This window comes from Pteronotus mesoamericanus, unplaced genomic scaffold (assembly GCF_021234165.1).
Source record: "Pteronotus mesoamericanus isolate MK-2021 breed Mesoamerican mustached bat unplaced genomic scaffold, CSHL_Meso_final contig_78, whole genome shotgun sequence".
NCBI lineage: Eukaryota > Metazoa > Chordata > Mammalia > Chiroptera > Mormoopidae > Pteronotus > Pteronotus mesoamericanus.
The window spans coordinates 876,990-904,567 of record NW_026555258.1 but is presented as its reverse complement, the minus strand read 5'-3'; the positions used below and the strand labels follow the sequence as shown (position 1 = coordinate 904,567).

General features: G+C 69.4%; 2 protein-coding genes across 3 annotated transcripts; one reads left to right on the top strand and one right to left on the bottom strand.

Annotated features, from left to right (window-relative positions):
- Positions 1–1,915: 1,915 nt before the first annotated feature.
- Positions 1,916–9,369, top strand: REXO4 (REX4 homolog, 3'-5' exonuclease). Of its 2 annotated transcripts, XM_054584783.1 has the most exons (9): positions 1,916–2,002; positions 2,131–2,382; positions 3,774–4,078; positions 5,182–5,319; positions 5,468–5,661; positions 6,611–6,699; positions 7,790–7,864; positions 8,208–8,282; positions 8,600–9,369. In XM_054584783.1, exons 2-9 carry the CDS (start codon positions 2,149–2,151, stop codon positions 8,756–8,758), a joined length of 1,269 nt encoding a protein of 422 aa, XP_054440758.1. In that variant the 5' UTR covers positions 1,916–2,002; positions 2,131–2,148; the 3' UTR covers positions 8,759–9,369. The 2 variants fall into 2 exon arrangements, with proteins under 2 accessions (XP_054440758.1, XP_054440759.1); XM_054584784.1 differs by lacking the exons at positions 8,208–8,282; positions 8,600–9,369 and adding an exon at positions 7,986–8,152.
- A 143-nt stretch (positions 9,370–9,512) lies between these two features.
- STKLD1 (serine/threonine kinase like domain containing 1) lies at positions 9,513–27,155 on the bottom strand. Its single transcript, XM_054584715.1, has 19 exons — positions 27,141–27,155; positions 25,408–25,494; positions 24,550–24,594; positions 23,285–23,359; positions 21,957–22,058; positions 20,103–20,173; positions 19,237–19,352; positions 17,895–18,013; positions 17,180–17,343; positions 16,437–16,567; positions 15,158–15,241; positions 13,686–13,802; positions 13,295–13,435; positions 12,530–12,658; positions 11,524–11,652; positions 11,313–11,441; positions 10,168–10,308; positions 9,877–9,956; positions 9,513–9,656 (listed from the first exon to the last, which is right to left on the bottom strand). Exons 1-19 carry the CDS (start codon positions 27,153–27,155, stop codon positions 9,513–9,515), a joined length of 2,019 nt encoding a protein of 672 aa, XP_054440690.1.
- Between the last annotated feature and the right edge of the window lie 423 nt (positions 27,156–27,578).

Sequence of the window (27,578 nt, the reverse complement as noted above, 5' to 3'; positions counted from 1 at the left end):
GCCCTCCCGGCCCTGCCCCCGGGAGGGGGCCGGCCCCGGGGTCTGCAGCGGGGGCCGCCAGCGGGCCCCCACCAGCGTTCGGGCTCCGGCGGCTGCTCTCCTCTGCTGATGCCCCTGCCCGCCGTGACCCGTCCGCTGTCCTGTCCTCACCCCCTTCCTCACCCAGGGCAGACCCCCCACCCCCCGCCAGGGTACTTGCTCTTGGCAAACAGGCCTCTGCCTCACACCCTCCCGCGCCGCTCCGCGGTCACCCGTTCTGCGCCCGCACTGCACACAGTGGACGGTCACGGGACCGAGCCAGCGGCGCCCCGCTGCACTCAGCACCTCAGGCCGCCCGGCGGGCACGTCACCCCCGGGAGGCTCTGGGTCACCCGCTCCAAAGCACTACGTCACAGTCTCTCACACCCCCGGGACACAGCCCCAACTCCGTGCGGAGAACAGGGGTCTCGGTGGGTGTCCGCCTACCGCCGTCCCCTGTCCCCTCCTGGTCCTCGGCGATGAGGGAGGACGCCGCCTCTGTGCCTTCTGGGCCCACTCGCTTTCCTTGCCCAGGCGCCCCCCGCCCCGCCCCGCCCCATCCCCCTTCGTCTCCCACGGGCGTTCCACCCCAGGGAGTGCCGTGCGCTCCGCGCTCCGCCTCTGCGGCCCACGCTGACCCGCTGCCCGAAGCCCCGCTGCCCCGTCTGGGGCCTGGCGGGGCCTCCGCGGTCGGCTCCTCGCTGGCCCGCGCTTCCCCTCCCTGACGCCCCCGGCACACCCCTCGCCCCGCGGCGGTGCCCTTCTCGTAGCTCGAGTCAGGCTGCGTCACTGCTGCTACAAGCAACCCCCGCGTCCCTTCGCCCTTAAGATTATGTATCCGAAGTCCTCCCCGCAGCCTCCGAGGCCCTTAGCCGCCGCGGCTCACACGGCCTCAGCCAGGCCAGCCTCTCTCCGTCCCCCGTGCCTGGCAGGCCTCCGCATTTCAGCTCCAATGCAACCTCCCCAAAGGGGCCTTCCCTCAGGACCCCGTCTAAGTGGCCCTCCAGGGAAGGCTTGCCACACTTGGAAAATAAAAATCAAGACAGCCAGTTAAATGTGACTCTCAAATAAACTTGAATTTCAAATATTGCCACCATTGTGTGGGATGCATTCAATCCTTCATCCGAAACTCCGCCTTCCCTGCGTGTCCTGCATCTCGTGCGGATACCTTCCCCCTGTCATCTGTACGGCGTCTCATTTTATCGTCTTCACGTCATCCCCAAATACGTCGTTGCGTTCTCATCTGTACTCCCGAGAAGGCCCCTCGCACGCACAGAGCCTCGGGCGGCGACCTTAGGCGGGTGGAGGCCTGATCTGCGCCGTCTGTGAAGGTGCTGTCGGGCCAGGCACAGAGGGCGAGCGGTTTCCTCTTCTAGTAACATAAAGTAATAAACAGGTAACAACCCTGATCACACTTTGTTACTATGCGAGGTCGCTGGGCTGCCTTTGCAGACCTATGGCTCTGCGGAACCAGGCCGTGTGACCTGGGGGTCCCCCTCCCGCCCCTGGGCCTCAGTTTCCCCACTCCCTAGGGCAGATGCCGAGAGGCTGAGCTGGGAACCGCCGCGCTGGACGGGAGCGGCTCTGGCTCCCCAGGCCTGGCCGCTCGCGCCCCCTCGCGGCCGCCTGCTCCCGCCGCTCTGCCGGCCCAGACGCGGTGCTACACCGACAGCGGCCCCCCAGTTCCATTCCGGCGCCTGCGTTTCTCGTCCCCATCCCGGCTCTCGTGGGCCCCCGGGCTAACCCTAACCCAACGCTGGGTCGCTGACCCCGAATGCCGCTCGCTGGGTCGGCGACCCTTTTCCCGCGCGGGCAAAGAACCCTCCTTGCTCCCTGCCGCGCGGAACTAGAGGCGAGGGCCAGGTTTCCGGTGGGTCGGGGAAGGGAGAGCACTTCCGGGGGCCCGGGGCGCACGTGTCTAGATCCGCGAAGGGTCGCTTCCGGATTCGCTGCCCGGCGCGGGGGGCCCGTGGCGCCTTCTGTGGTGAGTCGGCTGTCAGAGCTCGGAGCCGGGGACAGTGCGCTCAGAATGGGCGCAGGGGCCGGGCGGGGCGGGGCGGGGCGGGGCGCCGTCTGCCGCCGGCCTAGGTCTGGACGCCGCGCTCTGCTCAGTCCCTAGGTCGGTTGGCGATGGCGATGGCGAAGGCGAAGGCGAACGGGCCGACCCCCAAGCGCGCCCCTGGCGACCCCGCGGCTGAGCCAGGGCTTGTCGAGAAGCGAACACGGAAAAAGAAAAAGAAGAAGAGGTTCTGGAAAAACAAAGCGGGGAATGTAAGCAGGATACCGGGAAGCGACCCCAGGGTTGCGCTGCGACCCCCGAAGGCCCCGGAGGACTTCTCCCAGAACTGGAAGGCGCTGCAGGAGGTAAGGCTGGGGCAGCGCTCTTTCCCGGCTCCGCGGACGGAAGCCAGGAGCGCGACCCGTGGGGCCCCGAAAGCGAGCCTTGCAGGCGGACTGGACACACAGCCGTTCTCAGGAGAAGGGGCCTGCGGGGAGGTTGCCAACTGCTGGGCAGGCAAACAGCAGGGACGGGAAGCAGAGGACCCCAGCAAGCCGACTCGCGGGTTTTTAGGTAGCTGGTAGCTGACGACAGCTGCCCCGATATCTGAGCTCTTAAAAGGCGCGGGCGCTAAGCATCGGGCGCGCGTTCGCGTTTGACAGTCACGCCAGCGCTGTGAGGCAGACCGCCTGTGTCCGCTCCGATTGATGGCGAGGAAACGGGCCCAGAAGGGTTAAATCATCCGGGAGGCGGTTGGGTCTGCAGGACCGGAGTCTGTCGCTGAACCCCTGCCCTGGATGTGGGCTCCCGCACCGCCTCTCCGGGCGTCAGTGGGCAGCGCTACCGGGAGGTTACTCCCTGCTGGGCGCCGGTCCCTGCGCTTTGCTCCCCAGTTCTCCCCACCACCCCTGGGGTCGGCTGCTGCTGTTGGTTTTCTAGATGAGGCAGTTGAGGCAGAGAACGGAGGCACTTGGCCCACGTCACCCAGCTAGTGCTCTGCAGGCGGGGGTGCGAGCCCCACAGGCGGGCGTGAGCGTGTGCTGCGGCTGCTGCGGGCCTTCAGGGTCTCTCTGACAGTTTTCTGGAGCCTGTTCTGGAGCCTCTTCACCTGCTGGGTGGCACCTCAGGGTGGAAGGCCGCAGCAGGCTCCTGTCTTGACAAACAGGACCCACAAAATCCCCCGCGGGCCCGCCAGGGTCCCACCTGGGTTTCCGGAGCTGCGACTCTGCCTCTTGGTCTCAGGAGAGTAAAGCACAGTTGAGTGGAAGCGGGGCTTGGTGGGAAAACGGTGAGCTCTGTCGAGCGCATCCGGGAACGTAGGTCTTCTGGGTCCCCTCCCGCCGGAGGCGGCCGGGCAGCCTCGTGGGCGGTTCCTGGGCACCAGCCTGTGGGCCCGAGCCGTGCGGCAGCTCCTCCAACATGAGCTCGAGTTACCGCGACGTGAAGGCAGGCTGCTCGGTGCTCCCGCGGGCGCCGGAGCCCCTGCTCACCTGTTCGCCGGGCAGCCGAGGCACGGAGCTGAGCTTGCCAGCCATGCACCATAACTTACAGGCGAGAAAGACGAGAACAGCCGGGGCCTGTCTCCAGGCCGCGTGCAAGCGAATTTCAGGGATGTCACCAGGACGTGTACCAGATGTGATGGGGGAGGGGGGGTGTAAGTGTGTGCGCGCATGTACCTATACATGTGTAAGTCATTCCAGTTGCTTGTGCATGACATCCAAGGTAAAGTTGTGCGTTTCATCTTGGGTCCCCGTAGCTGCTGAAGCAGAAACCGCAGGCCCCGGAAAAGCCCGTTGTCGCCACTCAGGCGGTTTCCAGGGCACAGCCCCCAGCCCTGCGACAGAGAGGCAAGGCCAGGCCCGGCGCAGCGGGCGCGGAGGACGCAGGCCTGGCGGCGCCAGCACCGGCACCACCCACAGAGGGCAGCGGCGTGGGGCACAGCCAGAAGGGAACCAAGAGAAGGACCAATGGCGACCTTTCTACAAACCAAGGGGACCTCAAACACAGGAAGCGGAAAGCGGAGGCAGTGGCTGCAGCCTCGACTCCAGCCCCGCCCACCGAGTAAGTGCCAGCGTCCCCGCAGGAGGACCAGCCCGTGGTGCCTGGCACGGCCCGTGCCGCTGGCCTCGGGCGCCATCGCGCTGAGGACAGCCAGCACCTAAGGCCCGGCTCCTTTAGGAGGCAGAGCCGGCCCCTCGCGCAGCCTCTGCATCACCGCCCTGAGGCTCTGTTTCTTGGCTCACTGCCTGGTGCTGCTAGAACAAGGCAGGATGCGAGCGGGGTGGCGGGGGAGTGGGAGGTAGGGGGCGCGGCCCAGCCGGACGGGGGAAGACCTGGCCTCGAGGCCGATTCCTGTGTCTTGATGGTCGGGTGGTTTGGGGCACGTTCCCGATGTCCCCCACCCCCAGCCCCGGGGCATCTGTGGTGTTTGTCGGGGCGGGGATGAGACAGGGCATGCTGAGTGCCCCGCGGTGGCTCCCTGGGTCCTGCGCTGGCCACTCCCACAGGGAGAGTCGGCTCCGCTGGGGGCAGCATGTTGCGCGGGCGCAGGGCGGAGCCGTCTGAGAGGCTGCCTCGGGCCGCTGTGCCCCGCACGCTGTGCAGACAGAGAGCAGCCGCCGCAGGCCTGCCCTGCAGAGGCTGACGGTGACGTGCGGAGCCGGATGGCGCACTGGGGCGACCGCCTCGGCAGGGCTGTGGGTGTGAGCACCGGCGGGGAGCCGGCCCCCTCGGCCGGGCGGGGGGGCCTCTCAGGAAGCGATGCTCAGCCCGAGCCCAAAGGACGCGGCTCGCCGCCTGCGTGGGCGTGGGGCCCGGCGTGGAGCTGTGGCCGTGACAGGCGGCAGGCCCCGCGTGCCCGCGTCCCTGCTGCTGGCTGTATCGGCGTCTCCGCAGCGCTCGACACGCAAGCACATCCCTCTGTAGGGAAACAGGAGACGTGGGCTTAGCCGTTGCGCCTCAGCGGGGGCTGCACGCTCCTGTCTCGTGCCGCTCGCCTTTGCTCTAGTCCCGAAATGCCCCATGACGAGTGCGTCTTCTGCCTCAGCAGAAAAGCTGTGAGAGGCAGTGGCCGGCCACCAGGGTGGCAGCAGCGCCCACGTGCGGGCCGCGCCGCAGGGGCTTCCGCTCCAGCGGCGCGGTCAGCCTGCCCCTCTGCCTTTCAGACAGGACATCTGGTTCGACGACGTGGACCCGGAGGACATCGAGGCGGCCGGAGGCCCGGAGGCAGCCCGGATAGCGCGGCGGCGGCTGGGGGGGCGGGGCAGCGGCATGGCGCTGGAGAAGCCGCAGGCCTTCAGAGGGTGCGTGGCGGGGGGCGGGGGGCCTCTGGGGGAGCCGCCTTCCGCACCGATGGGCTGGGCACCCCCCACGCCCGGTGTGAGAGCTGGTGCTGCCGAACCCGTTCCGGCCCCGCGCCGCTCACTGGGGCCCCGGCCCCCCGCCCCGCAGCCTGACCAGAGCCGTGGCCCTGGACTGTGAGATGGTGGGCGTGGGCCCCGCGGGGGAGGAGAGCGTCGCCGCCCGCGTGTCCATCGTGAACCAGCACGGGAAGTGCGTCTACGACAAGTACATCAGACCGGCCCGGCCCGTGACCGACTACAGGACGGCGGTCAGCGGCATCCGGCCGGAGCACCTGCAGCGGGGTGGGTCCCTGCCCGGGGCTGGGGGGCTGGAGGGCCTGGGTCTCGGTGCTGTCAAGCCCCCCCGCCCGAAGACAAGCGTGCTGTCCCTGCGTGGCTCTGTCACGTGGCGGCGGGGACCGAGCTGGAGGCCACTCGGGGGCGGGAGGTGAGACAGGGCCTTGGGGGGCTTCTGACAGCGTTGGGAAGCCATGGGAAGGCCGAGCACAGAGGGGCCTGGGCTGCTCAGGTTCTAGCAGGCTCGGCCTGGCTGTGGCTGTCGCAGCGGTGGGCTCTGGGGCCCGAGGGCGGAGAGGGAGGCTGAGGTGTGTGTGGCTGGTGGCCGGGTCAGGCGGCGACTGCGTGTGGTCAGCTGCGGACACACCGAGGGCCACGTCGGGTTTGCGGGTGGGCTGGGGGCGGGCAGAGAGGCGTCGGACGTGAGGTTGGGGACCGCGGGGCGGCGGAGATCCCAGAAATTCAGGGATCGAGGCCCCTGCTCTGTGTGGGGACAGCCATGGGGCCCCTTCTCGGCACCCCGGGTCTGTCCGTGCGGGAAACGGCTCCGCGCACCCCAGGCCTGCTGGAGGGTCACGGTGGGCGGGGTCGCAGGGTGCCGCCACCCCCTCCCTTTAGGGGGTGGGAGCAGCCCCAACGCATGCGCTGCGGCAGCAGCCAGGGCCTGAGGGCGGAGCCACGCTTCCCGCATCTGCGGCCACGGAGGGCTGCGCTGGTCCCCGAGGGGAGGGACAGAAAGCACCAGCCTGGTCTTGGCCGACTTGGTGGCGCTCAGGCCGTGTGCCCGGCTGGGGGCGGGGGAGACGGCCACTGTCCCACAGTGTGAGCCACATGGGCCTGGGGTATAGCGGGCCCGCGTCCTGGGCCAGAGTTCAGCCTGCCGGCCCCAGGGCTCCACCCGGAGAGCGGCCACGACTCACTGTTACTCAGAACTGCTTTTTCGGTTCGATTTCAGGAGAAAAATTTGAAGTTGTTCAGAAAGAAGTGGCAGAGATGCTGAAGGGCCGCATTCTCGTTGGCCACGCGGTACATAATGACCTGAAGGTGCGTGTGTCCCCCTCCCCCGCCCGCCTGTGCCTGGTAGCCGGGGGCAGGGCGAGGCCAGGCATTTCGTTAGAGCCCTTCAGTCCTTCAAACGGGGCTGGGCCCTCAGGCATGTCCGTAGGTGGTGGGACCGAGGCTCCGCCTCCACGGTGTTGACCCAGGACAGCTGGGTGCCAGCGGGACAGGGTGCAGGCCCCTGCCCCCTGCTGCAGCACCCGCACAGGGACGTGGCCCGGCCAGTCTCTGCCGCCCTCACCCGGCGAAAGCGGAGCCCTCGCGGCGGCTGCTGCGGTGGAGGGGTGGCCAGTGGCGGCAGCAAGCAAGCTCCGAGTGCATGGCCTCCAGCCTCTGCTCCTTGAGGGTCCGTCCTGAGGAGGACCGGAGCCTGCCTGCCCGGCCGAGCCATGCACACCGTGTTCCGTGGCGCCCGGGGAACACTGAGTTCAGGGGCCGCTGCCGCCGGTCCCCACCGCCTCTGAGGCCGGCCCTGGCCTGCGGGAGCCCGCCGCCCGGCCCCCGAAGGGCCTCTGTGGTCGGCGCTGCCCCTGAGGCGCCCCCACCGCCCCGTCCGTTGCCATCCCCGCCCCCCGTGTGGCACCGGTGCCCCTGCGGGCCGAGGACAGGCTGGCTGCTGGGTCGCGGGTCGCGGCCCAGGCTCCGGTGCACGGCTTTTCTTAATGGGGTTCTTGCGGCGGGGCGCCGCTGGCTCGGTCCCGTGACCGTCCACTGTGTGCGGTGCGGGCGCAGAACGGGTGACCGCGGAGCTGCGCGGGAGGGTGTGAGGCAGAGGCCTGTTTGCCAAGAGCAAGTACCGTGGCGGGGGGTGGGGGGTCTGCCCTGGGTGAGGAAGGGGGTGAGGACAGGACAGCGGACGGGTCACGGCGGGCAGGGGCATCAGCAGAGGAGAGCAGCCGCCGGAGCCGGGCGTTGTCTTGAGTCATCGTGAGAATTTTTTTCAGCGTTCAAATTCACAGCAGTTCCTTTTTGTGTGTATGCGTGATACTGGAATTCCTCGTAAGCGGTCATTTGAAAAAAAGGGGTCACGGCCACCAGCCAAAAATGACAGCACCGCCCTGGTCTTTTCTTCCAGGTTCTTTTTCTCGATCATCCGAAAAAGAAAATTCGAGACACGCAGAAATACAAACCTTTCAAGAGCCAAGTGAAGGTACTCCCCTGGGGCCCCTATGCCGAGGTGGCTTTGCTGGCTCCGCAGTTGCCCCTGCCTGGCCCCGGGGGCCGCCTTGTGGGCTAAAGGGGTTTTATCTTTTCTTTAACCCAACTGAAAGGAACCTTAACGAGCAGGGTCCTGAGGCCACGCAAAAGCGGGCGTGACGGAGGCCCGGCGGAGTCCACCTGGGCCTCTGAGGAGAGCAGGGCGGCGCCGAGCCCCGCGCCTGCCCCAGGGCGAGCCGCCCGCAAGCGCCACCGGCTGCAGGCACGTCCAGTGATGGTCACTTCGGGGGGACAGTGCCCCCAGCGTGGCCGTGTGCCGTCCCCTGTCCCCGCAGAGCGGAAGGCCGTCCCTGAAGCTGCTGGCGGAGAGGATCCTGGGGGTCCTGGTGCAGCAGGCGGAGCACTGCTCGGTGAGTGGGCCCAGGGGCCAGTCCTCGGGGTCAGGCCGGGCCCCACCCGGCGGCGGCAGCACCGTGCCACCTACCAGGCCGTAAAACGTGACCCGGCACAGTGGGCTCAGAAAGGGCGAAACTCCGTGGGTCACGCTACAAGCGCAGCACTGAGAAACCTGCCCGGGGTGGGGGAAGGCCCACAGGGTGGGGCACCCGGGCCCGTGCTGTGGCCTCCGGCCTCGCACCCCGCCTGGCCGGCCGCCCCTGCGCGGCTCCCCCGTGACTCGCCCGGTGTCTGTCCCGTGGCCGTGCGTGTCACCTGCGGGGCCCCCCAGGTTCAGGACGCGCAGGCGGCGATGAGGCTGTACGTGATGGTGAAGAGGGAGTGGGAGCGCGCGGCCCGGGACAGGCCCCCCGCCGCCACCACAGCGCCCCGCAGCCGGACGGATGCTGCCCCGCCCCGCAGCCGCGTCCCCGTGCACAGGCGCTTGTGACCACACCGCAGACAGAGCAGATCTCCCGGGAGTGGCAACGGAATTGTGGCGGCGGGGGTGGGGCCGCCGAGAACAGCCGCCTCCCTCGGGCCTTTCCGTCTGAGCCCTGGTCCCGCTGGGGCAGTGGCCCGCGGGGACCACGCAGAGGCGCCCGGCTGAGCCCGGGCGTCAGGGCGTCAGGGCGGGAGGCGGGGCTGTGCCGCTGCCCTCCTGCCACCACCCTGCCCTCTGGGCCCCTCCTTCCATCACTGCCAGACTCACACGGGCCCGGGCCTGTGTCCGCGTGAGCCGGGCCAAGCCCCGCCCAGGAGTTTGCTGCAGCCGGCTCTGGACCAGGAGACTTCTGTGCCCTTCTGTCCCCGCCCCTACTGCCTGCCGAGCTGAACGAGTCGGGGCCCCAGGAGCCCCCGCACATGGCGATGCCAGCTACACGCTGAGGCGGCGCCTCTCCCGTGGGCACCGCCATGCGGGGCTCTGAGGGCCTGGCCCTGGACCCCAGAGAACGAGCACCGAGCCGACAGCGTGAAGCCCAAGGCTTCCCTGCACCTCCCGACAGGCACCGAGGGGGCCGAGCCCACTGAGGAAGCAGTTGGCCATAAAGGAGGTTTTTACTTGCAGTAGAGCCTGTTTCTCTCCTTTGTCTAGAATGGCCTGGAAGGGCTGCTATGTCCAGTGTGGCCGCCTGACCCACCCAGCCAGGGCCGGGGCTTATGGGGCAACAGGAACCCAGCACCATGCCCCCCTCCCCCCAGCTCTAAGGAGAAGGTCCTTGGTGGGGGGCTCCGGGCGAGGTGGCTGCATCCTCAGGCGGAGGCGGAGGCGGACGCCCCCCGGCCGCGCAGAGCAGCCCGGCCTCCTCCAGCCTCAGGAGCACCGTTTCTGCGCAGGAGACCAGCTCCTGCGGGGGGGGGGAGAGATGCGCGGTCACTCCCCGTGGGCAGCCTGGGGGCCCCGAGGAGCTACTCGGTGACTCAGTCCACTTCCCTCGAAGGGGTCTGGCTGCCCTCTCCTTAGCACACAGACGCAGAGCCACCCCAGGCGCTGCTGCCTGAGCCCGGCTCAGCCCCCGGGCGTGGGGTGGGGGTGGGGCCTGGCTCGCGGGGTCCCTTCACACGCACCAGGCTGGAGGAGAAGCGCCCCTTGATCTCCTGAGCCAGGGCCCCGATGCCGCTGGACGCCAGCTCACACAGAGTGTCCCCTGCGGGCACAGCAAGGGTCCTGGGGCCGCGCGAGGCCTCTGCCCTGCTCCGGGGCCCCAAGCCCAGCCCGCGCGCTGCTCTGCAGCTCCTTCGCAGGAGTGGCCTGCAGGACAGGGCTGCATCCCTCCCACCAGGCAGAGCTGGGGGCAGCCACCTGAGCCCACCCCCCGGCCCTTGGAGGGGCAGCACTGCCAGCCGGGCGGCGCTCACGGTAGGCGGCGAGCCGGGCCAGCAGCCGGCTCACGTTCTCCACCACCTCCGGGTCGTCCCTGTGCCGCGCGCAGGTCTCCCGGATGAGGTCCAGGCCGCTGCCAAGCTCCTCCGGCACCACCACCCGCAGCGCCGCCAGCTCTGGGGGTGAGGGGAGGGGGCAGCCAGTCACCCCCTGTGCCTCCGTGCCCTCTGGCGAGGGTGACGGCTGGACCGGGCCTTGAGGCTGTTGGGGCCGCACCGGCTGCAGCTCCTGTCCTTGCTGGGTGAGCCTCCCGGGGCCCCTGAGCTGGGGGCTGGCCCCGGGCCCACAAGGTGACGGGCTCCTGCTGCCTGGGGGCCTCACGGTCGCAGCCCCCACCCCCCAGGTGCACGGCAGGGTGGGCGAGGCCAGCGACGCCACGCAGAGGACGTGTCAGACCCTCCTGGGACCTGGGGGAGACCGACAGTCTGCGGAGGTGGCCAGGCCCCATTCTCACCAGCTCCGCTCTGGCGTCCGGGCACTGGATTCTGACAGCCCTGCCCCTTGCGAGCCCCGCTTGGCCCTTTGGCCCCCAGGACCTCGGCCTCCGCTCCGGTCCCACAAGGGCGGGGCTCGCTCTGGCAGACAGCAGTTGGGGGCGCCTGGGCGGGCTGGGGGCCAGCCTGGAGCCCGAGTGCCTCTGTCTGAGAGGGGAGCCTCTCCCGGGAGCGCAGAGGGCCCGCCCCCTCCTGAGGCCCCTGCCAGGGAGGCTGGGCCACAGGCCAGGCCTGTGCACATGCCGGGGGGCCTGGTCTGTGCAGACCCCGCAGGGGCGGGAGCACCGCACAACCAGGCCCGAGGGGCTGCCAAGGTTGCTGTGCGGGCTGCGCGGGGCGACTCGGCGGGTGTGTGCCCTGCGGGGGGAGCCAGGACAGGCCTGTCTCCCGGGCGGCCATGGTCAGCAAGGTGCGTGGGGCACCGGTGTCCCTGCTCATGGGTGCAGAGGCTGGGAAGGTCGCAAGAGAAAAAGTGACAAACGTGTGTGTCGGTCTCCACGGCAGCTTCTGGAGGATGGGGCTCCAGATGGTCTTCCTTTTCCATGTTGGGGACCTTGCTCCCGTTAGGGACAGCTAGCGGCCACCCCTCACGTTTTGCCCACGCCTCCCGCCGGCCGCGGGCTCACCGGAGACCTGGGCGAGGCTGGCCAGCCCCCGGTAGGCGTTGTTCACCAGCAGCACCCTGTCCTGGCCCAGCCGGATGCTCTGCAGGAGCAGCGACACCACCTCTTCCAGCCGCTGCTCCTCGATGCAGCCTGCAGGGGCGGGGGGGTTGGCGTGGCCTGTCACCGCGTGGGCCCGGGGCCGCCCCCTGGCCCGGGGCCCCGGGAGGCTCACCCAGCAAGGACAGCAGCCAGAGCACCGCACAGCCGGCCTCGGCCAGCTCCACGTCCGCAGGGTAGGCGGCCAGCACCTCCACAACAGGGGCCGTGGCTTTCTCCAAGGAGGCCTTGTTCCCAGGGTCGGCTGGGGCCGGGACAGGGCGGAGCAGGGGACACCTCACTTGGGGGCTGGCAGCATTGTGTGTGGGACCCCAGCTCTGCCTCCCCCCCCTCCCGGACAGCAGGGCGGCGGGGGGACGGCTGTCCTCCAAGGTGTGAGGTGGCTAGGGGGCTTTCCAGCCCGCCAGGGAGGCTACGTGTGACGGGGCGGGGGCTCTCGTCCCCAGGGAGGCCTGGGTGTGGGCGCGGCCCCTTGGGCTCTGCTCCCCTGCCCCCCCCCCCCCCCCCCCCGCCGGGCCCGCTGCTTTTCCTTACTCTGCTTTATTGACTGTGCTGTTACAGTCGTGCTGATTTCTCCCCCGTGGGCCCCTCGCCCATCACCCCACCCCCTCAGGCCACCCCGCCGCCCGCGTTCGTGCCCGTGGGCCGTGCGCACAAGCTCTTCGGCTGCTGCTTTGCCCGCGCTGCGCTTTACGTCCCCGCGTGGCTGCTCTGCGACGGCCGTTTGCGCTTCTGAACCCCCTTACCCTTCGCTCGTTCGCCCACAGCCCCCCCCGCCTGGCGACCTTCCCGCAACCAACGGCCTTTCTCTTGCGGCTTCTACGATTCTCTCTCTCTAACCTTTGGCCTTCTAGTAAGGGTGCACCTTGGCGTGGGCCTCTTTGCATCCATCCTAATTGGGTTCCGCGCCTCCTGGCTGGAGCCCCTCTGACTCACAAAGGAGGGCAGGCTGACTTCCGAAGCCAGGGGCGGTGGGGTAACCCCCGGCCGTGGGAGCTGGGGGCGCCCCAGGAGGGACCACCCTCGCCTGCCTCTCCCTCTGCCCCTGGCTCCTGAGGACCCCTCACGGGCGGCGGCCTGTCCTGAGGAGCACGAGGCACAGGCCGAGGAGAGGCCCTCACCGTCCACCAGCAGCACCCAGAGCAGGCCCAGGCCCGCGAGGCCGAGGTCCCGGTCCCCGGAGCAGGTGCCCAGGCGCTCCACCACGTGCTCCAGCAGCCCCGCCTTCCGCAGCTCCTCCGCAGCGCCCTCTGCCGGGGGACCGAGCTCAGGACCGCGCGGGGGCCCCGCCCCCAGCACCGCCTCCACCGTGCGCTGTCCCGCGTCCCCGGGCGGCAGCCCCGGGCCCCCTACAGGACGGGGCCCTGCTAGGCCGGTCCCAGGCGTCCCCCCGGACCACAGGTCCCAGCACCGCCTGTCCCGTTACTGGGCTGGGCCCTGCCGATGTCACTTTCTGTCCACAGGACCCAGCCCTGCCTCCCGGGCCACGGAGCCGGAGCCGGCCTGAGCCTCTGGGGTCGCGCTCGTCCCGGCGGATGAGTGCGCCCGGCAGGACCCCTGTTGTCCCGTGGTGCCCTGCCCCCTCCCCACAGCGGAATCGCTGGCGGGGGCAAATCACCCAGTCCATCGCCCCGCCCCCACCCCCGCCCGGGCACCCGGTGAGGGTCCCGGGCTCCCGACGTGGGGCTGGGGAGGAGGGGAGGGCGCGCAGCCCCGGGCACTGCCCCCCACCCTCGTTGCCCACCCCCTCGCCTTCCACCCCCACCCGTGCACGTTTGTGGAGGGGAGGAGAGGGGACAGGGCGCGCGGGTGAGACAGCCCGACCAGAGGCCCCGCGCTGCCCTGCCCGGGCACTAGCCCGGCCCCCAGGTGGGCGGCAGACACACCCCGGTTGCAGACGATGGTGAGGAGGCTGTAGACCTTGACCGTGAGCTGTGGGGCCTCTGGGTGGCTCCGCAGGATGCTCAGCAGGACGGGGGTGAGCGAGCTGTCCCTCGGGACCTCCGCGGCCGGGCTCTGCACCAGCGCTGCTGGGACCAGTGGGAGAAGCCCCAGTGCTGGGGACGGCCGGCGGGGCCGGGGGGCGTTGGGGGGCTAGGATGCGGGCCCGCCCCTCCCCGTGCTTCCCGTGCGGGAGGCCGAGGTCGTCCTGGTCCTCCCGACACGGGGCAGGCCCCCATGGGTGCTCGGTGCGTGCTGTGTGAGCGGGTGGGGACCCGGGGCGGAGGACCGGCCTGGCCCGCGCAGCCAGCGGCGACGGGCCAGCCGAGCGCCCACCTTGGCCCAGGATGCGCAGCAGCAGGGAGCAGCCGCTCAGCTGGATGTCCACGATGCTCTGATGCTGCTTCAGGACGGTGAGCAGCGCCTCCACCAGCTCCGCCGGCCACGGCAGACCTGGCAGGGCAGCGGCACGAGCAGGCGTGGCTGAGCGGCGGGGGTGGGAGGGGTGTGGGCCAGACTGGGGCGCCAGAGAGGGCTGGCGTCCGCAGGGCGCCCCGCACCCGCACAGGCCCCACGGACAGGGGGGCGGCGAGGCAGGGTGACCGTGCTTGGCGTGGGGCTGCCCCAGCGTCTTGTTCTCCGGGCCCCAGCGCTGGGACCAGCCACGCTTGCGTGCCAACATGAACACAGGGCAGCGCCGCTCTGGGCCGCCTGCCTGTCCGGAGCCCTGGCCCCGGGAGGGACCCCCGGCTCTCCTGCCGTGCTGTGCTGGGCACCACCGAGGGGCGAGAGGCAGGGCGGGCGGGCCAGCGGCTGTGGGTCCACCCTGACCCCACTGGCTCCCCACTGCCGCTCCCCTCCCGGTCCCTCCCTCTCAGGCCTGAAGTGCCAGCGCCGGGGAAGGCCTGAGGCAGGTGTGGCTCTGGGCAGCAGGAAAGGCCACTGTGGGAAGGGGCCCAGCAGCCTCGCAGTTTTCTGCAGGAAGGAAAATTCTCCCTTCCCATGGACTCTAGCCTGGCCACGCTTGGCTCCAGAGGGGTCCCCGGGAACGAGGGAGGGAGGGAAGGAGGGAGGAACAGGCAAAGGGCCAAAACGAGGTCTCTGTGGCCGCAGCACAGGGCCCGGCCTCTGTGGAAGGAGGCAAATGAGTGGGGGACAGACAGGCGGACAGATAGTGGGGGGACGGGCAGATGAGTGAACAGGTGAACCGCTGAGGAGGGGACGGACGGATGGATAAGGGCCACCCTCCAGCTGCTGTGACAGAGGTTGAGTGGATAGGTTTTAGGGAACCATGTTTTAGCATAGTTAATAAGATTATACTCGTTCCTAAGAGACAGGGTTGGGGAAAGAGCGGCTCACGCGCCCTCTTGGTAGGCGGGTGAGCCAGCGCATCCGTGGAGGGCGATTTGCCGCATCCACGAAAGCGGGACATCTTTGCGCCCTGAACCCCCAGGGGTGTGACCTGCGGAAGCACCCGCGCCCGCGTGGAGCGCGCAGAGCAGCGCCGGTTCCCCGGGCAGGACGTGAGCCACCGCTCGGGCCGGTCAGCGGGGTCGCTGCACGCGGTGCCCATCTGCCTCCGCGGCCACGAGACTCGGGGGAGCGGGGGCCACGGGCAACGGCCTGGGTCCCAAGCCCCGTACCCCCACCCCACCCAGGTGACAGCGGCAACACAGAACTGCAGCCTGCCCCGTCCTAGCAGGTCCGAGGGACACAGGCCCTGCCGGGGGCAGAGCCCAACCCCAGGGGTGTAAGGGACAGTGCTGGAGAGCTCAGGGCGAGGGGGCGCGGAGCGGAGGGGTCTCCACCTAGCTGGCTGTCGGGCATCGTCAGGAGCCTGTCCACGACCTTGAGCTGCACTTCGGGCCGCCTGGGGAAGTTCCGCATGACCTCTGCAGGGAGCACGGGGCGGGGGGCGCCTGCCTGTTCATCTGCCCAACGGCCCGGGCCCCACTTCCCGGGCCCAGGCGGTCGGGCTGCAGGTGCTGCTCCTGTCGGCCCCCTTCCAGGCCACGCCGGCCTCGAGTCTGAGGGCAGGCCCGGCCCCGCCCAGAGCTCTCCCCGCTGCCCCCCCCCCGCCCCCTGCTGCCGCCTGGGCGGTCGGGGTCGGGGTGGGGGTGGGGGGTGCAGAGCAGGCCTCCGCCTTGGATTCATCGCTAACAACCCCGCCCCAGACACGAACCGCGGTCCCCGGACGCAGGCGCAGACCCCTGTCCTATGGCCAGCTCGACAGACCCCCCACCCTGCCTGTCTGGGCCCCCGTTGGGGGGTCCTGCCAGGATCCCTACTTCACACAGGGAAACTGAGGCTCAAGGCCGCTCGGCGAGCGGGTGGCGGGTTTCTGCCTCTGAAGCCCCTGAGCACAAGAAACGGGGAAGCTGAGCAGCCAGCGCCTCGTGGACGCCCTTCCGCGGACACGACCGCCGCTGGCAGGCGGGGCGCCCATGGAGACCCGGGTGGAGCAGGGGCAGCAGCCTGCCCACACGGGGACACGGGGGGCCGGGCGAGCGGAACTGCCCTGGGACTTGAATGACCTCCAGACCTTGGGGTGCCAGCCACTACACCGGGAGCCGGAGAGCCCGGGGCGCGCGGGGGGGGCCCTGCACACGCCCCGGGGTGCTGCGTCCGGGGGTGCTGCGTGCTGGGCGCGCACTGGCCAGGTGACTGAGACCTGCGTGGGTCAGGTCGCAACACGCTTTCTCCCCCTGCAGGGAGGCGCCTGCTGCCCGGGGTTCTGGGTGAGCAGGGACCACGCAGGAGGTGCCGCGGCCTGGGGACCACGCTGGAGCCACTGCGTCGGGTGTGGGGGCCGCAGTGCAGGGCCTTTGGAGGGGTGGCATGGTGGTGGGGGGCCCTCAGCAGCAGGAAGGACAGGGGAGGGGGCTCGGGCCAGGGCGCTGGGCGCTGCTGCAGCCCCTGAAAGCCAGGGGCATGCTGGCAATGGATGGAAGGGTGGCTGGAGCTGCCCCGCCTGCCAGCCCCGCGGCGGGAGCTGCCCAGGGGGCTGGGCGGCGGGGGAGGCACTGACCCTCGGGAGCTAAGACCCGGCAGCCCCATGGTGCCCTCCGCCTGGGCCCCCCCAATCACCTAAAATGCTGGCCACGTGGCCTTCCAACAGGATGTCCGAGATGAACGCAGGCACCGCCCGCTTCTCCAGCATCAGGGCGACGCTCGGGGACCTGAAATTGCTTTCCTCCAAGGCGCGGTGGATGACGTGTCTGCGGAGAGGGATGCAGCCCGTGACCCGGCCCGTGCGGCTCTCCCTCGGACAGGCGGCCGGCAGTCTCGGGGCTCTCGGGACGACTGCGCGGCCGGACGCTGGACCCCGCCGTCCCGTTTGGACTCCACCTGGCAGCGTCTCTCCCATGTCACAGGTGTGTCCGGCCGGCGCTCCGGCCGACCCACCTCCAGGAGGGACAGGGGCTCCCGCCAGCGGGGCCGAGGTGGGCGGGACTGGGCCCCCGCACGTCCCCTGTGGGGACCCTTCCTCCGTGAAAACACACGATGAGCCCGCAGCCAGCTCCTGCAGCTGCGGGGTAAAAGGCGCACGCAACCTGGGCTGGCTTTGGCGCCATAGATTCCCTTTTCTCATTTTCACAAAACGGGCATTCGCCGGGTCCTCGGGCCCTGCGCCCCTCGCTGCATGGAGAAGTGTGCCTTGCCGTCTGTCCTCAAGGGCGTGCGCATAAACTGGCACTGGGGATGGGAGCCCTGGAGGCTCTGTGGCGGCGTGGCAGGGGCGGGGCCTTCACCCACGGTAGGCGATGGGGGGGCGCACGCAAAACAATGTGGAGAAAGAGGAAGCCAAGGCGGCCCAGGCCCGAGCTCACCTGGCTGTGATTCTCTCCAAGGGGTTGGTCTGCAGCATGAGGGGCAAAAGGGAACAGAAGGTCTTGGAGTGGGGGACCCGCCTCTCCTGCACGGTCCTTAGGACGCCCCCCAGGGCGTCTGGGCTTCTCTGGAGGGACTTGCGCAGCAGCATGGCTTCCGTGGCCTGCGAGGAGATGGGCAATGAACACCGGCCAGGGCGCGGGCGGAGCGCACGCGAGCAGAGCGGGACGGCGTGGCTGCTGCCCTCCGGCGTGCCCAGAGACGGCCCGCACCCCAGAGCCCCTCTGGGAGGAGCGGAGGTACACAGTGGAGCCAGCGGCATCTCCCTGGGCTGGGGCCGTGGGGACAACCCCCCTTCTGCCCACCAGGGGGCGGCTGGGGCTGAGGCGGGTGCCCCACTGGGGAAGCCGCGCCCACCAGCCCGCAGGCGGCCAGCGTGGGTCCGGTTCCCGCCGCTTGCTGCCAAATGCATCCTAAGCTCAAAACAGGCCGGTTGGTGCACGTGGAGTCCATTTTCTCACCTACCAGGAGCAATGAGAACACCTGGAGGGCCAGGTGCTGACGGCAGGGGTGGGGGGCCCTCGGGGTCTCCCGCCGCCGCAGAGGCATGGAGCCAGGGCGGGAGGAGGCGGACGCCAAGAGCTCGGCTTTGGGGCCGCCAGCCTCGGGGTGGCGGGCGTGGGGTCTGGGGGACGGTGGGCAGGCGGGCCTCACCCCAAGGAAGGAGCAGCTGAGCATGTCGAGAATGATGCAGCCCAGGGACCAGATGTCGGCCTTCTGGGTGAAGGAGAAGTTGAGGGCCTCGGGGGCCATCCAGGACTTGTGGAAGGGGTCTGCGGCAGGAGAGGGGGCGTGAGTCCTGCGCTCCCCAGGCGGCAGCGGCTTGAGAAGTGAGCCCGTCGCCGCCCTACTGGGGGAGGCAAGGGCAGCCGTCTGCGGGCCGGGGGAGGGAGAGGCACCCCTGCGCCCCCCGCCCCCGGCCAGCAGGCCCCGGCCCTGGTCTCCCGGGAGGCTGCCCGGCTCCGCGGCTGCCGCCGGACAATGGAGGCTCATGTCTGCCCCTCTGGAAGCATCGTGCTCCTCTATTTTTTTTCTCTTTGAAAGGTTTTATTTTTTAGAGAGGGACAGGGAGGAAGAGAGAGACGTCGACAGGCTGCCTCTGGTGCACAACCCAGGCCTGTGCCCCGACCTGACCTGAACCCGCAACCCTTCCGCCCGCGGGACGACGCCCCGCCCTCCGAGCCACGCCAGCGGGGGCACATCTTGCCCCTTTAAATATCAGGACCAGGGGGCAAAGTCCCGGGGGCCCCGCCCTGGTTTCTGAACCTGAACCCCAGACGCGGAGCCAACCGAGCAGAGTCCTGGGTCCGGCTGCGGGTGCTGACAGGCCCAACACAGCCCCTGCCTCTCTGGGGCTCTGTTCTCCGGCCCAACGGCACAGCGGGGGGTGCCAAGGACCCCTGCCCCCCACGCTTCAGCAGATCCCCCCACCCGCCCGCCCGCCCACCCGTTCCCCTGTCAGTCTGTCCATCCGGCCTCTGTGCACCAATAATGACCGTAGGTCGGTGCCGGGAGCGCCGCCTCCCGGGCCCTGGGGTCTGCACCGTGGCTCCCTCCTCCCCCGACGCCGTGAGAGGCTAAGCCCAGCTCCCTTTTCACCCCGTCGTCTTTTCAGAGGTCGGGGGCTCGCGCCCCCGGATTCCCCCCTCTCCCACCCCCTGGGTCAAGTTAGCGCCCGGCCCCCCGCCGCCTTCCGTGTCTGCATGTCAGGTTCCCGTGGTGGCCAGCCCCCTGTGACGGTCAGCATTTTCTGGGGGTTGTGTGGACCCTACATGCCTCCCCCGTGGCGGGGACTCTGCTCAGTTTCAACCCAGGCAGGGTCGGAGCCCACGTCAGCCTGCGTGGGGACCGGCGGGGCCGGGACAGGTCTGAGGTCTTCCGGCCCCCGGAGCGGCCCCGCCCCCGCGGACTCCGAGCAGCCCGCTTCGGCTGGAAGGCCCGGCCCGCACTGCTCCCCAGCCCCCGCTGCCCCGGGCAGGGGCGGGGGTGCGGCCACCTTCCTCTGCCCGGACGGTCCACTTGGCCTTGTGGGTCATCAGCGCCTGGGCGCTCAGGTCCTGCAGTTTGCAGTGGTTGCGGCTGACCAGCGCGACGTTGGAGGGCTTGAGGTTCCTGCAACCGAGGGGACACCTTGGCTCCCCGCCCGCGGGGCTGGCGTGCGCCCTGAACCTTACTCCCTGCCCCGCCCGGTTCCACGCAGCCACCCGCACCCCCTCTTCAGTGGAGGCCTCTCTGCACCCCACTTTTTAAATGTCGTCTCCCATAAACAGAAAACACAACCAGTTGTTTTAAATCGCAGAGAACCGGCCAGCTGCCGGCGGGAAACCGCCCCGGCCTGCTGCGGCTCCTGCCAGGCCCGAGCCCGGCCCTCGGCGGGGACAGTCCCCGCAGCAGCGGCCGCTGGCGTCGCCCCCGAGCTGGGCGTTCCCTTCCTGCCCACGGTCCACGCGGTCTTCCCCTTCTCCCGGACCTACGACACGGATCCACCCGCCGCCATTCCCGCCCCTCAGACCCCGGGTCCCGGAGGCGGGGCTGCTGGCAGGTCGCAGCCAGGGGTCAGAGGCCACGCGGCTTAATCTCCGTCCTGGGCGCGCTGCTATCTGCTCCCCTTCCCTGTACTTTAGAACCAACCCGCCCATCTTGCCCTTTGCGAAGCTGCGCGGGGAGGGTGAATCACTGGAGCTTAGGGGGTGGGGGTGACGGTCTCGCCATGCCCGGGAGGCAGGCACGCTGGACAGCTGCCCGCCCTCGTCCTGGCTGCCTGCGCCGGGGCGCGCCCTCCACCCCCGGGGTCCTGCGCGCGGGCACAGGTGGCCCCGGGGACGCGGTGCCGTCGCTCCGAAGCGCCCTGGCCCCAGTCACCTGTGGATGATGTCCAGCTGGTGCAGGTACTCCAGGGCGTCCAGCACCTGGCCCAGCACGTTGTGCATCCACTGGGGAAAGAGTGAGAGGTGCCAGTGCTGGAGGCTCCGCCCGCCGGGAAGCCACGTCGTCGGCATTGGACCCGCACCCGTCTCCACGAGAGGCTGCCGGGGGCCCCACAGCACCCCCCGGCCGTGACCGGGGGCCTTGTGTGTGGGCGGCAGAGAGGCCGAAGTCGCCAGTGCCCACTTGGGGCTCACCTCTCTGCCATCACAGGGAACAGGGCCCTGACGGGGAATGTTCTGGAAGCATTCTGCATCAGAAACAAGAGGCAGCTCGTCTGCAGGGCGGCGACGCTCTAGCCGCGTCCCTTGGGTTCCACGCGGGGGTGTCAGTAAGAGGCGGGGTGCGCAGGACCCCGGGCCTCCTCCCGCGCCCCCCGCCGGCGCCCCCAGCCCCCATGAGAGCAGGTCGGCATCTCTGACGGTTCCTGAGGACACTCTGGGCTGCAGAGGTCCCACCTCTCGCCTGGGGCCTGGCCCTGGGGCCCTGGCCGGCGGGCACGGGCCAGGGGTGCGGGGTGCTGCACACAGGGGCACCCAGAGCCCTCGCAGGCAGGGGTCATTCGGGGTGGATCGTAGCCCTAAATGTGAATGCCACGGGGACCTCGCTCAGGAGACCACATGGCCGTGGGGCAGCAAAGGCTCCCCCGCAGGGCCTGGGGCACCCGCGAACGTGCAGGGCGGGTACGCCGACGTCACGGCGAGGAAGAACGCCCACGGTTAAGGCAGAGAGCCGGGACCTGGCTGGTGGGGCTCGGTTGGTCGGAGCGTCACCCCAGCACCCAAAGGTTGCGGGTTCGGTCCCGGTCACAGCGCACACGGGAGCCGACCGATGAGGGCACAAACAAATCGGACAAGCCGGCGCTGCCCTCTCTCCTCTCTCCCTCCCTTCCTCTCTCTCTCAACTCACTAAGTAAGGATTAAAAAGAAAGAGGACTGGGTAAGCCACAGATGGGGAGAGGACTCTGGATACCAGCGCCCAGGACACATAAAGAACCTGCACAAACCAGCAGGAAACGACAGGCAAGCTGGGGTTTAAAGAGACACAAGACCTGAACGGATACAAAAGAAGATTCCCCACGGCCAGGAAGCGCTCACTGTGGTTACGCTTAATCACTAAAGTTAAACGTCATTTTTCACTACAGTAAAAGTGGTTGACTTGCTGAACTGCGGGCCAGGACCTGGAGCCGGAAGCCTCCAGCGGCGGTGGCCGTGAGACCCGGGGCGGGGCGGCCGAGCCGGCTGGGAGCACGGAGGGGCCCGGCCGCCCCTCGCCGTGGAGTCTCTCCAGGAAAGTCGAGCGTCTGGGCCCCCAAACACCCCAGCCACGCCTGGCGCCGCCTCCTCCGTCAGAGCCCCACGCTGGCCGCTGGCCGCCGCCCGCACGCGCGGCGCTGGACCGGACCCCGGCGCGGCATGGCCTCTCTGTGGGACCAGCCGCAGAGAGGGATGGCATCCAGACATGCTCACCGCGCGGGGGGGCCTCAAAGGCCCCGTGGGGGAACCAGACACAGAGGACCACACGCGGTGCACGTCCGCGTACAGGGGCTTCAGGGCCAGCAGAGGTCGGCCGCGGGCCGACCGACCGGACCGTCCGGGCTTCTGGCCGCGCTGCGCGCCCTGCTCCGGGAGGCTGGGAGAGCACAACTGTGTGAACGCGCCTAGCTGCCCACGGGGACGCCAAGGAAAAGGACGGACAGACCCGGGGCCCCCCCACCCCCACCGTGGGGCCTGTGAAGTCCACAAGGTCCAGGCGGCCCCCACGCCTGGAGTCCCAGACGGCCTGCCTTACCTCCCAGTCAATGACGGCCTTTTCCTCCCTCTTCTTCTGAATGACCTTCTGGAAGCTTCCCTTGCTGTAGTCCATCACCAAACAGAGGAACAGCGAGGAGGTCTGCTGGGGACACGGGGTCCCTTCGCCGGCTGCCGCAGATCTGGCCCCAGGGGCCAGGCTGGGCGCTTCGGCACAAGGCCACCGTCCGAGGCGGCCCCTGCTCGGGTCTCCAGCCACACGCCCCCCCGGCCCCCGGCTTGGACTTGGCTGCGGAGGCCGTGACTCCTGGGCGGGGTGCCCCGCCCCTCGCGCCCCGCTTCAGGCCCGGCCTCCGCCCGTCTCCCTCTCGGGTGGGCCTGCCTGAGGGGGACCCCAGCGCACCGGGTCCGGACCTCAGCTTGGGGCTGGGGAGGCCCCGCTCCCCCTCCCGCAGGGAGACCTCGCCCTCCTGGTTTCCCCGAGCCCCTGTAGGCGAGTCACGGGTGCTCAGAAAACGCACGGAGCGATGGCCTCCCCACAGGTCCTCTCCGAGGGCCCAGGCTAAAAGGGAGGCCGCGTGTGTGAGCGGGGCCCCCACTCCTGCCTGAACCCAGGTTAGAGTGAGGGCTGTCAGCCCCAGGTGGGGACACTGCTGTGGCCGTGTGACCGGGGTCTCGCTCAGCCCGAGGCCTCCCAGCTTCCCTCCGCCTGTGGCCTCCGCCTGTGGCCCCCGCCTGCCCTGACACTGGCCCCCTGCCTCAGTCCCGTGGCGGCGGGGAGGGTAACTGAGAGACGAGGGCACAGAGCCGACGGGGTGACGCACAGGCTCGGGGGCTGCGTGACCCGGCCGCCTCCCCGGGGAGCCCTGAGCCTCTCTGCCCCCAGGGGCTCGGGGTGGCGCAGCCTGCCCCGCAGACCCCCAGGAGCCGAGGGGGAGCCCGGAGCCAGGTGAGGGGGCAGCACGGGACGCTCCCAAGGCCCGCAGGGCTCCGTGCTGGGAGGTGCACGCGCGCCCGGGCCTTTGGCTGCAGAGCAGGCTCAGGGGCGGAGTGAGCTAGTGCCGCAGCCGCAGGCGCGCGGCCGGGTGCCCACGGTGAGGAGCTGGGAGGGACTTGTTGCTCTTAGCTCCTGTTCCTTCTCTGAACTGGGTGGTAACCCCTCCCCTACAGAGGCTGTGGGGGCGCACCTCTGACGAGGTGCCGCGAGCCCCCCGTGTGGCCCCGGTCAGCGCTGAGTCAGGGGCTGCCCCGTTTAAGCCACTGCCATTGCCCCTCGAGGGGGGTCCACAGGGCGGGGTGCTCTGTGCTCGGTTCGCGGGTCCTGCGGCCCCCAAGCGGCCCTGGCCCCAGGTGTCGGCTCCCACCCACCTGGCTGTTCCACATGATGAACATCTCCCGGTAGACGGAGATGTGGGCGTGCTGAAGCTTCAGCAGTGGCATCAGCTGCGGGCGGGAGGGCGGAGGAGGGGAGGCAGTCGGGACCCGGATGCTCAGTCCCTGCTTCCCTGTCCCACGGGCCAACAGGAACGCGGGCGCCCAGCTCCGAGCCGGCACCAGGACCGTGTGCCGCGGGCTGGTGGTTAGGAGCCACACGACCCGGGGTGGGTCCCGGCCCCCACGTGCAGGCAGCCCCTGCTCTGTGCTGGAGGAGCAGCGAGCTCCTCAGCCTCTCTGAGCCTCCTCGCCTCGCCTGAAAATGGGGAGACAGTGGCATCTGCCTTGCGGGGGTGTCGCGAGGACTGAGAGCCCCGATGCAGGCCGAGCGCCCGGCGGAGCAGAAAGGGAGGCAGGCAGGCGCGGCTGGAGAAGGCGGTGGCTTCGGCACCACACCCTCCTCACCACGGGCCCCGTCCCCGGCTGGACGTGCTGTGGGAAGAGACAGGAGGCCGGGAGCAGACACGGGGCCGCAGCAACGGAGCCCCAGGCCCGCGCCCCCCTGGGAGGGCGGGGCGGGGACAAGCGTGGAAAGCCGCGAGGCTCGGGGGCCGCCGGAGGGCCCTCTGTCCCCGTCAGAATGTGGCCTGCGCCCGTCCCTGTGCATCGGCCGCACTCTGGACCGAAGAGCTGTGTCGCGGGCAAGGTCTGAGAGCTGGCGGTTCCAGACGGAAATCAGACAAGAGACCCTCGCACAGGGCGGCCGACGCTGCCCCGTGAAATTCGAGAAAGCAAAGCAAGCTGCCCGGAGCCTGCGCGCAGCACCCAGGGCGCACGCCGGGGTCGCCGGAGTGCAGACGCTACTGTCGGAGGTGGAGGTCAGGGCCGTGAAAGAGCCTGCCGTTTCTTTGCTATTTGGCAGAGGGTTCTGCCTCCTGCCGAGTTCCTACGGCAACGGACATTCTTATCATTGAAACCACCTTTTAAAAGATGGTCAGTGGCAGGCTGGCCGAGGGACCGCGCCGACGCGCGCACGCCATCTCCTCTGCGAACACGTGTTCCAAGCTGCCGGATCCTCGGCGCACACAAGCGTATCAGGCAAGGGCGCCCCCTGGGGCCTGGGGGCTCCGGCGTCATGGCAGGGGCAGGGGCCGCCTCCGGTCCCCTGCCACCCCATCCCTCCACAGAAGAGCGCGGAACGCTCTCTGCACCCCGCGTCCCATCCTCGGGCGGGGGTGGGGTGGGGCGCCCAGAGTTACCTCCTCCAGGGCCTCGTCCGCGTGATGGTCGTCAAGGCATTCCACCTGCGGGCACACGGGCACTGGCTCAGTCACGATCCTCACTGCCACTGCCACTGCCACCGCCACCGCCATCTTTAAAGGCTCCAAGTGCCCACGAGACAACAGGCTGGCCCCGTCCCCTGGGGCGAGGCGGGACGATGGGCCAGCGGAGCAGCAAGAGGCAGGTGAGGGCGGCGAGCCCACAGGCAGGAGGCCTGGCGGAGCAGGACCGGCCACCTGCACGGGCGGCCGTCACCCATGTGCCCCGCCGACACCGAGGACCGCCCGGAGGTGCTGGCGCTCTTCCCCTGGGCCCTGGGTCTCCTGGCCCCCTGACTTGGACACACAAAGCGCTGTCCCCTCAGGCCTGCCCCCCCCCCGCCGCCTGCCACGCCCGAGAAGGGGTCTGGCGTCCAGTCCTTAGCCCTGTGTGACCTTGGGCAAGTCCTTGTGCTGCTCCCCGACCCCACATGGAGCTCCCCTTTTGTAAAATTGGCAGCCCCCAGCGAAGCAGCCCCCGGAGCCTCTGTGAGGAGGGGCCCGGACCCTGCTTTGCTGGGTTGGCAGGCGACTGAATGAAATGCCGCCACCCTGAACAAACGGTTGTGGTGGTTGTGGGTCCTGTCCATCCAGGTGACAGTCACGTGTGCGGGGAAGCCGGCGGCGCCTCACGCCACCCCCACGCCACGCCACGCCTCCACCCGCCTGGGTTCCCGTGTGGGGCCTGCTGGCCGAGAGGAGTCCAGCTGTTGCCGCACCGGGCTTTCTCTAACAAAGGGACGTCGAGCCTCTGACGGGGACCCGCCCCTGCTGGGTGCCAGGGGCACGGCCGCCTACCTGCTTTATCACGTGCCTGCTTCTGGTTTTTGGCTCCTCCACCACCAGGTTCACCCCCAAGGCCCCAGGACGCAGCTGGTTCAGAATCTACCAGCAGAAAGGAGAGGTCTTGGGGATCGCGCCCTGCTTCCCCTCCTAGAGCGCGCTTGGCCCCCAAGCCTCCTCGGCCCCGACTTCCCTTCGGGCACAGCAAGTGCCTCTGCCCCATTGGGCAGGTAGAGAGAGTGACCCGGAGGCCAGGGAGCTGTCTGAAGGTTGAACCCGAGCCCATCCGCTGGGGCCGGCCCCGGAGCGCCTTCCACCCCCCTTCCATTTGCGGTGAGGACCAGCGGGTGTCTAAGAGTTGGCGCACGGTTTCCCTCTCCGGGCTCGTGGTGTGATTCCGACTTCCAGCACCCGCCTCCAAGCTGGGCGTCCGGACAAGCAAGTGACCGTCCACCACGGCTACAATCATAGTCACAGCCACGCGCGTGCCTGGCACGGTGTCCGGCGCTTTGCATGCCGGTCCCCTCTCTTGCTATCTCTGTGTTCACGCCGGAGGAAACTGAGGCGCAGGGTGCCCGGTCCCAGCCTGAGGCTGCAGCACGAGTAGCCAGGGCGGCCGGATCAGGCTGGGCTCTGGGGTCTGACCCCAGCTGCCGTGCGCGCGTGAAGCCCATCGGGATGGCCGCCGTGCTGTGCCGGGCCCGGGGTCGCGGGGCGAGGCTGGATGCGCGGGGGCGTTCATCAGAGGATGGGGGCGCTGACCCCGGGTCGAGGGGCTCTCCAGCCCCAGAGGGTCTTTGGAGTCTGTAACCCGAGCCGGGTGAGCGGCCGGAATCCTGCTCAGGGCACAACAGGGACACCGTCCTGCGCGGTGACGCTGCTCTAAGAGCGCCCGAGCTTAGGCCCTCGTCTTAGGTGGCAGAGTGAGCAGCAAAACTGCACCTGTGTGTGGAATCAAGCCTTTTTTTTTCCCCCTAAAAAAAGTGACTTTGCTTTTTCAACCTCTGGCCCCCGGAAACTCACCTGCTTCACCGCTGGAGGGCTGCCCTGCCGTCCTGCCCGCCACCCCCCGCAGAGCGAGACAAGTCTACTTCACAGGCTATTTTCAGAAGGATGACATTTTTACAAGGGCGGGGTCAAACGTGTCCTGAGGTTGACATAGTATGTACAGGAGCATTAAACGTTCACTTGTTTTTATTCTGCAGCTTTTCTTTTATGAATTTTTCAGGTCCTATGCATTTTCATGGGCCAAGGAAAGGCCCGAGTCCCCCTGCCGGGGACTGCGGCCAAGGTGTCCGAGGAGTCTGGGGGCTCCTGACCACGACTTGTGGGCGCTCTAGGGTGCCCTGTCCACCCAGCCCGCGCCCACGGACCGTGGGAGAGGATGGAACTGTCTTCTTCTCTCAACATTCAGACAGACAAGGCTGGCGAGTCCTTACTTTCATCTACTGTTTCAGACGCGGGTAAACTGAGGCTCAGAGAGGCAAAGGGCACCCCGGAGGGCACCTTTGGGGGTGCCCTCCGGGCTGGAGGCATTCACTGGCCAGAAAACGGGTCCCCGTGCCTCCCTGGGGCGGGCGCGGGGCCGGGGGGACGGGGGAGGGGGTCCTTGCCTGCAGCCTCTACCGGGGCTGCGACCGTTAAACCAGTAGGGGTTCGGGATGGCAGCAGGTCCAGGTCCCCGACCGTTTGCCCCAGGCCGTCAGCCCTCGTCACCCGAGCCTCCCTGGCAGGGGACACCTCGGCACCTTGTACTTTTCCATAATGACTCCCGACCTCCGTCTCCCTCGGTGGGGCGCTGGGGGGACGCCACCAGCCGGCGCCAGAAGTCGGACCCTCGACTGAGCATGCTCAGTTGGGACCGCGTCTTGGCGAGCACCCCCATCCCCCACCCTGGGGAAGACCCTCAGCCCCGGGTGTGTCTGTCTGGCCACGTGGCCCTCTCTGCCCAAACGGTATCCGCGCCGGGGCACCGGTGCGTCCTCCTGGCGGGCAGGCCCTCGGGGCCTGGCAGCTTTACATTTCGTGCTGGGTGGAGCCTCGAACACGGAGGGCGGGGCCGAGCTCGATGGGCGGGGCCAGGAGAGACGCTGAGGTCGAAGCGCGGCGGGCGGGGCCGGAGCGCGGCGGGTGGGACCTAAGGGCGCGGGGGGCGGAGCCGCGAGCGCGGCGCGCGGTGCGGCTGC

Coding starts and splice junctions, on each gene's coding strand:
- REXO4 (XM_054584783.1), top strand. CDS start 2,149: ATGGCGATGGCGAAGGCGAAGGCGAACGGGCCGACCCCCAAGCGCGCC. Junction 2,383..3,773: donor ACTGGAAGGCGCTGCAGGAG/GTAAGGCTGGGG, acceptor GGGTCCCCGTAG/CTGCTGAAGCAGAAACCGCA. Junction 4,079..5,181: donor ACTCCAGCCCCGCCCACCGA/GTAAGTGCCAGC, acceptor TCTGCCTTTCAG/ACAGGACATCTGGTTCGACG.
- STKLD1 (XM_054584715.1), bottom strand. Junction 24,595..25,407: donor GCAGGCACGTGATAAAGCAG/GTAGGCGGCCGT, acceptor GTGTGCCCGCAG/GTGGAATGCCTTGACGACCA. Junction 16,568..17,179: donor TTGGAGAGAATCACAGCCAG/GTGAGCTCGGGC, acceptor CCCTCTCCGCAG/ACACGTCATCCACCGCGCCT.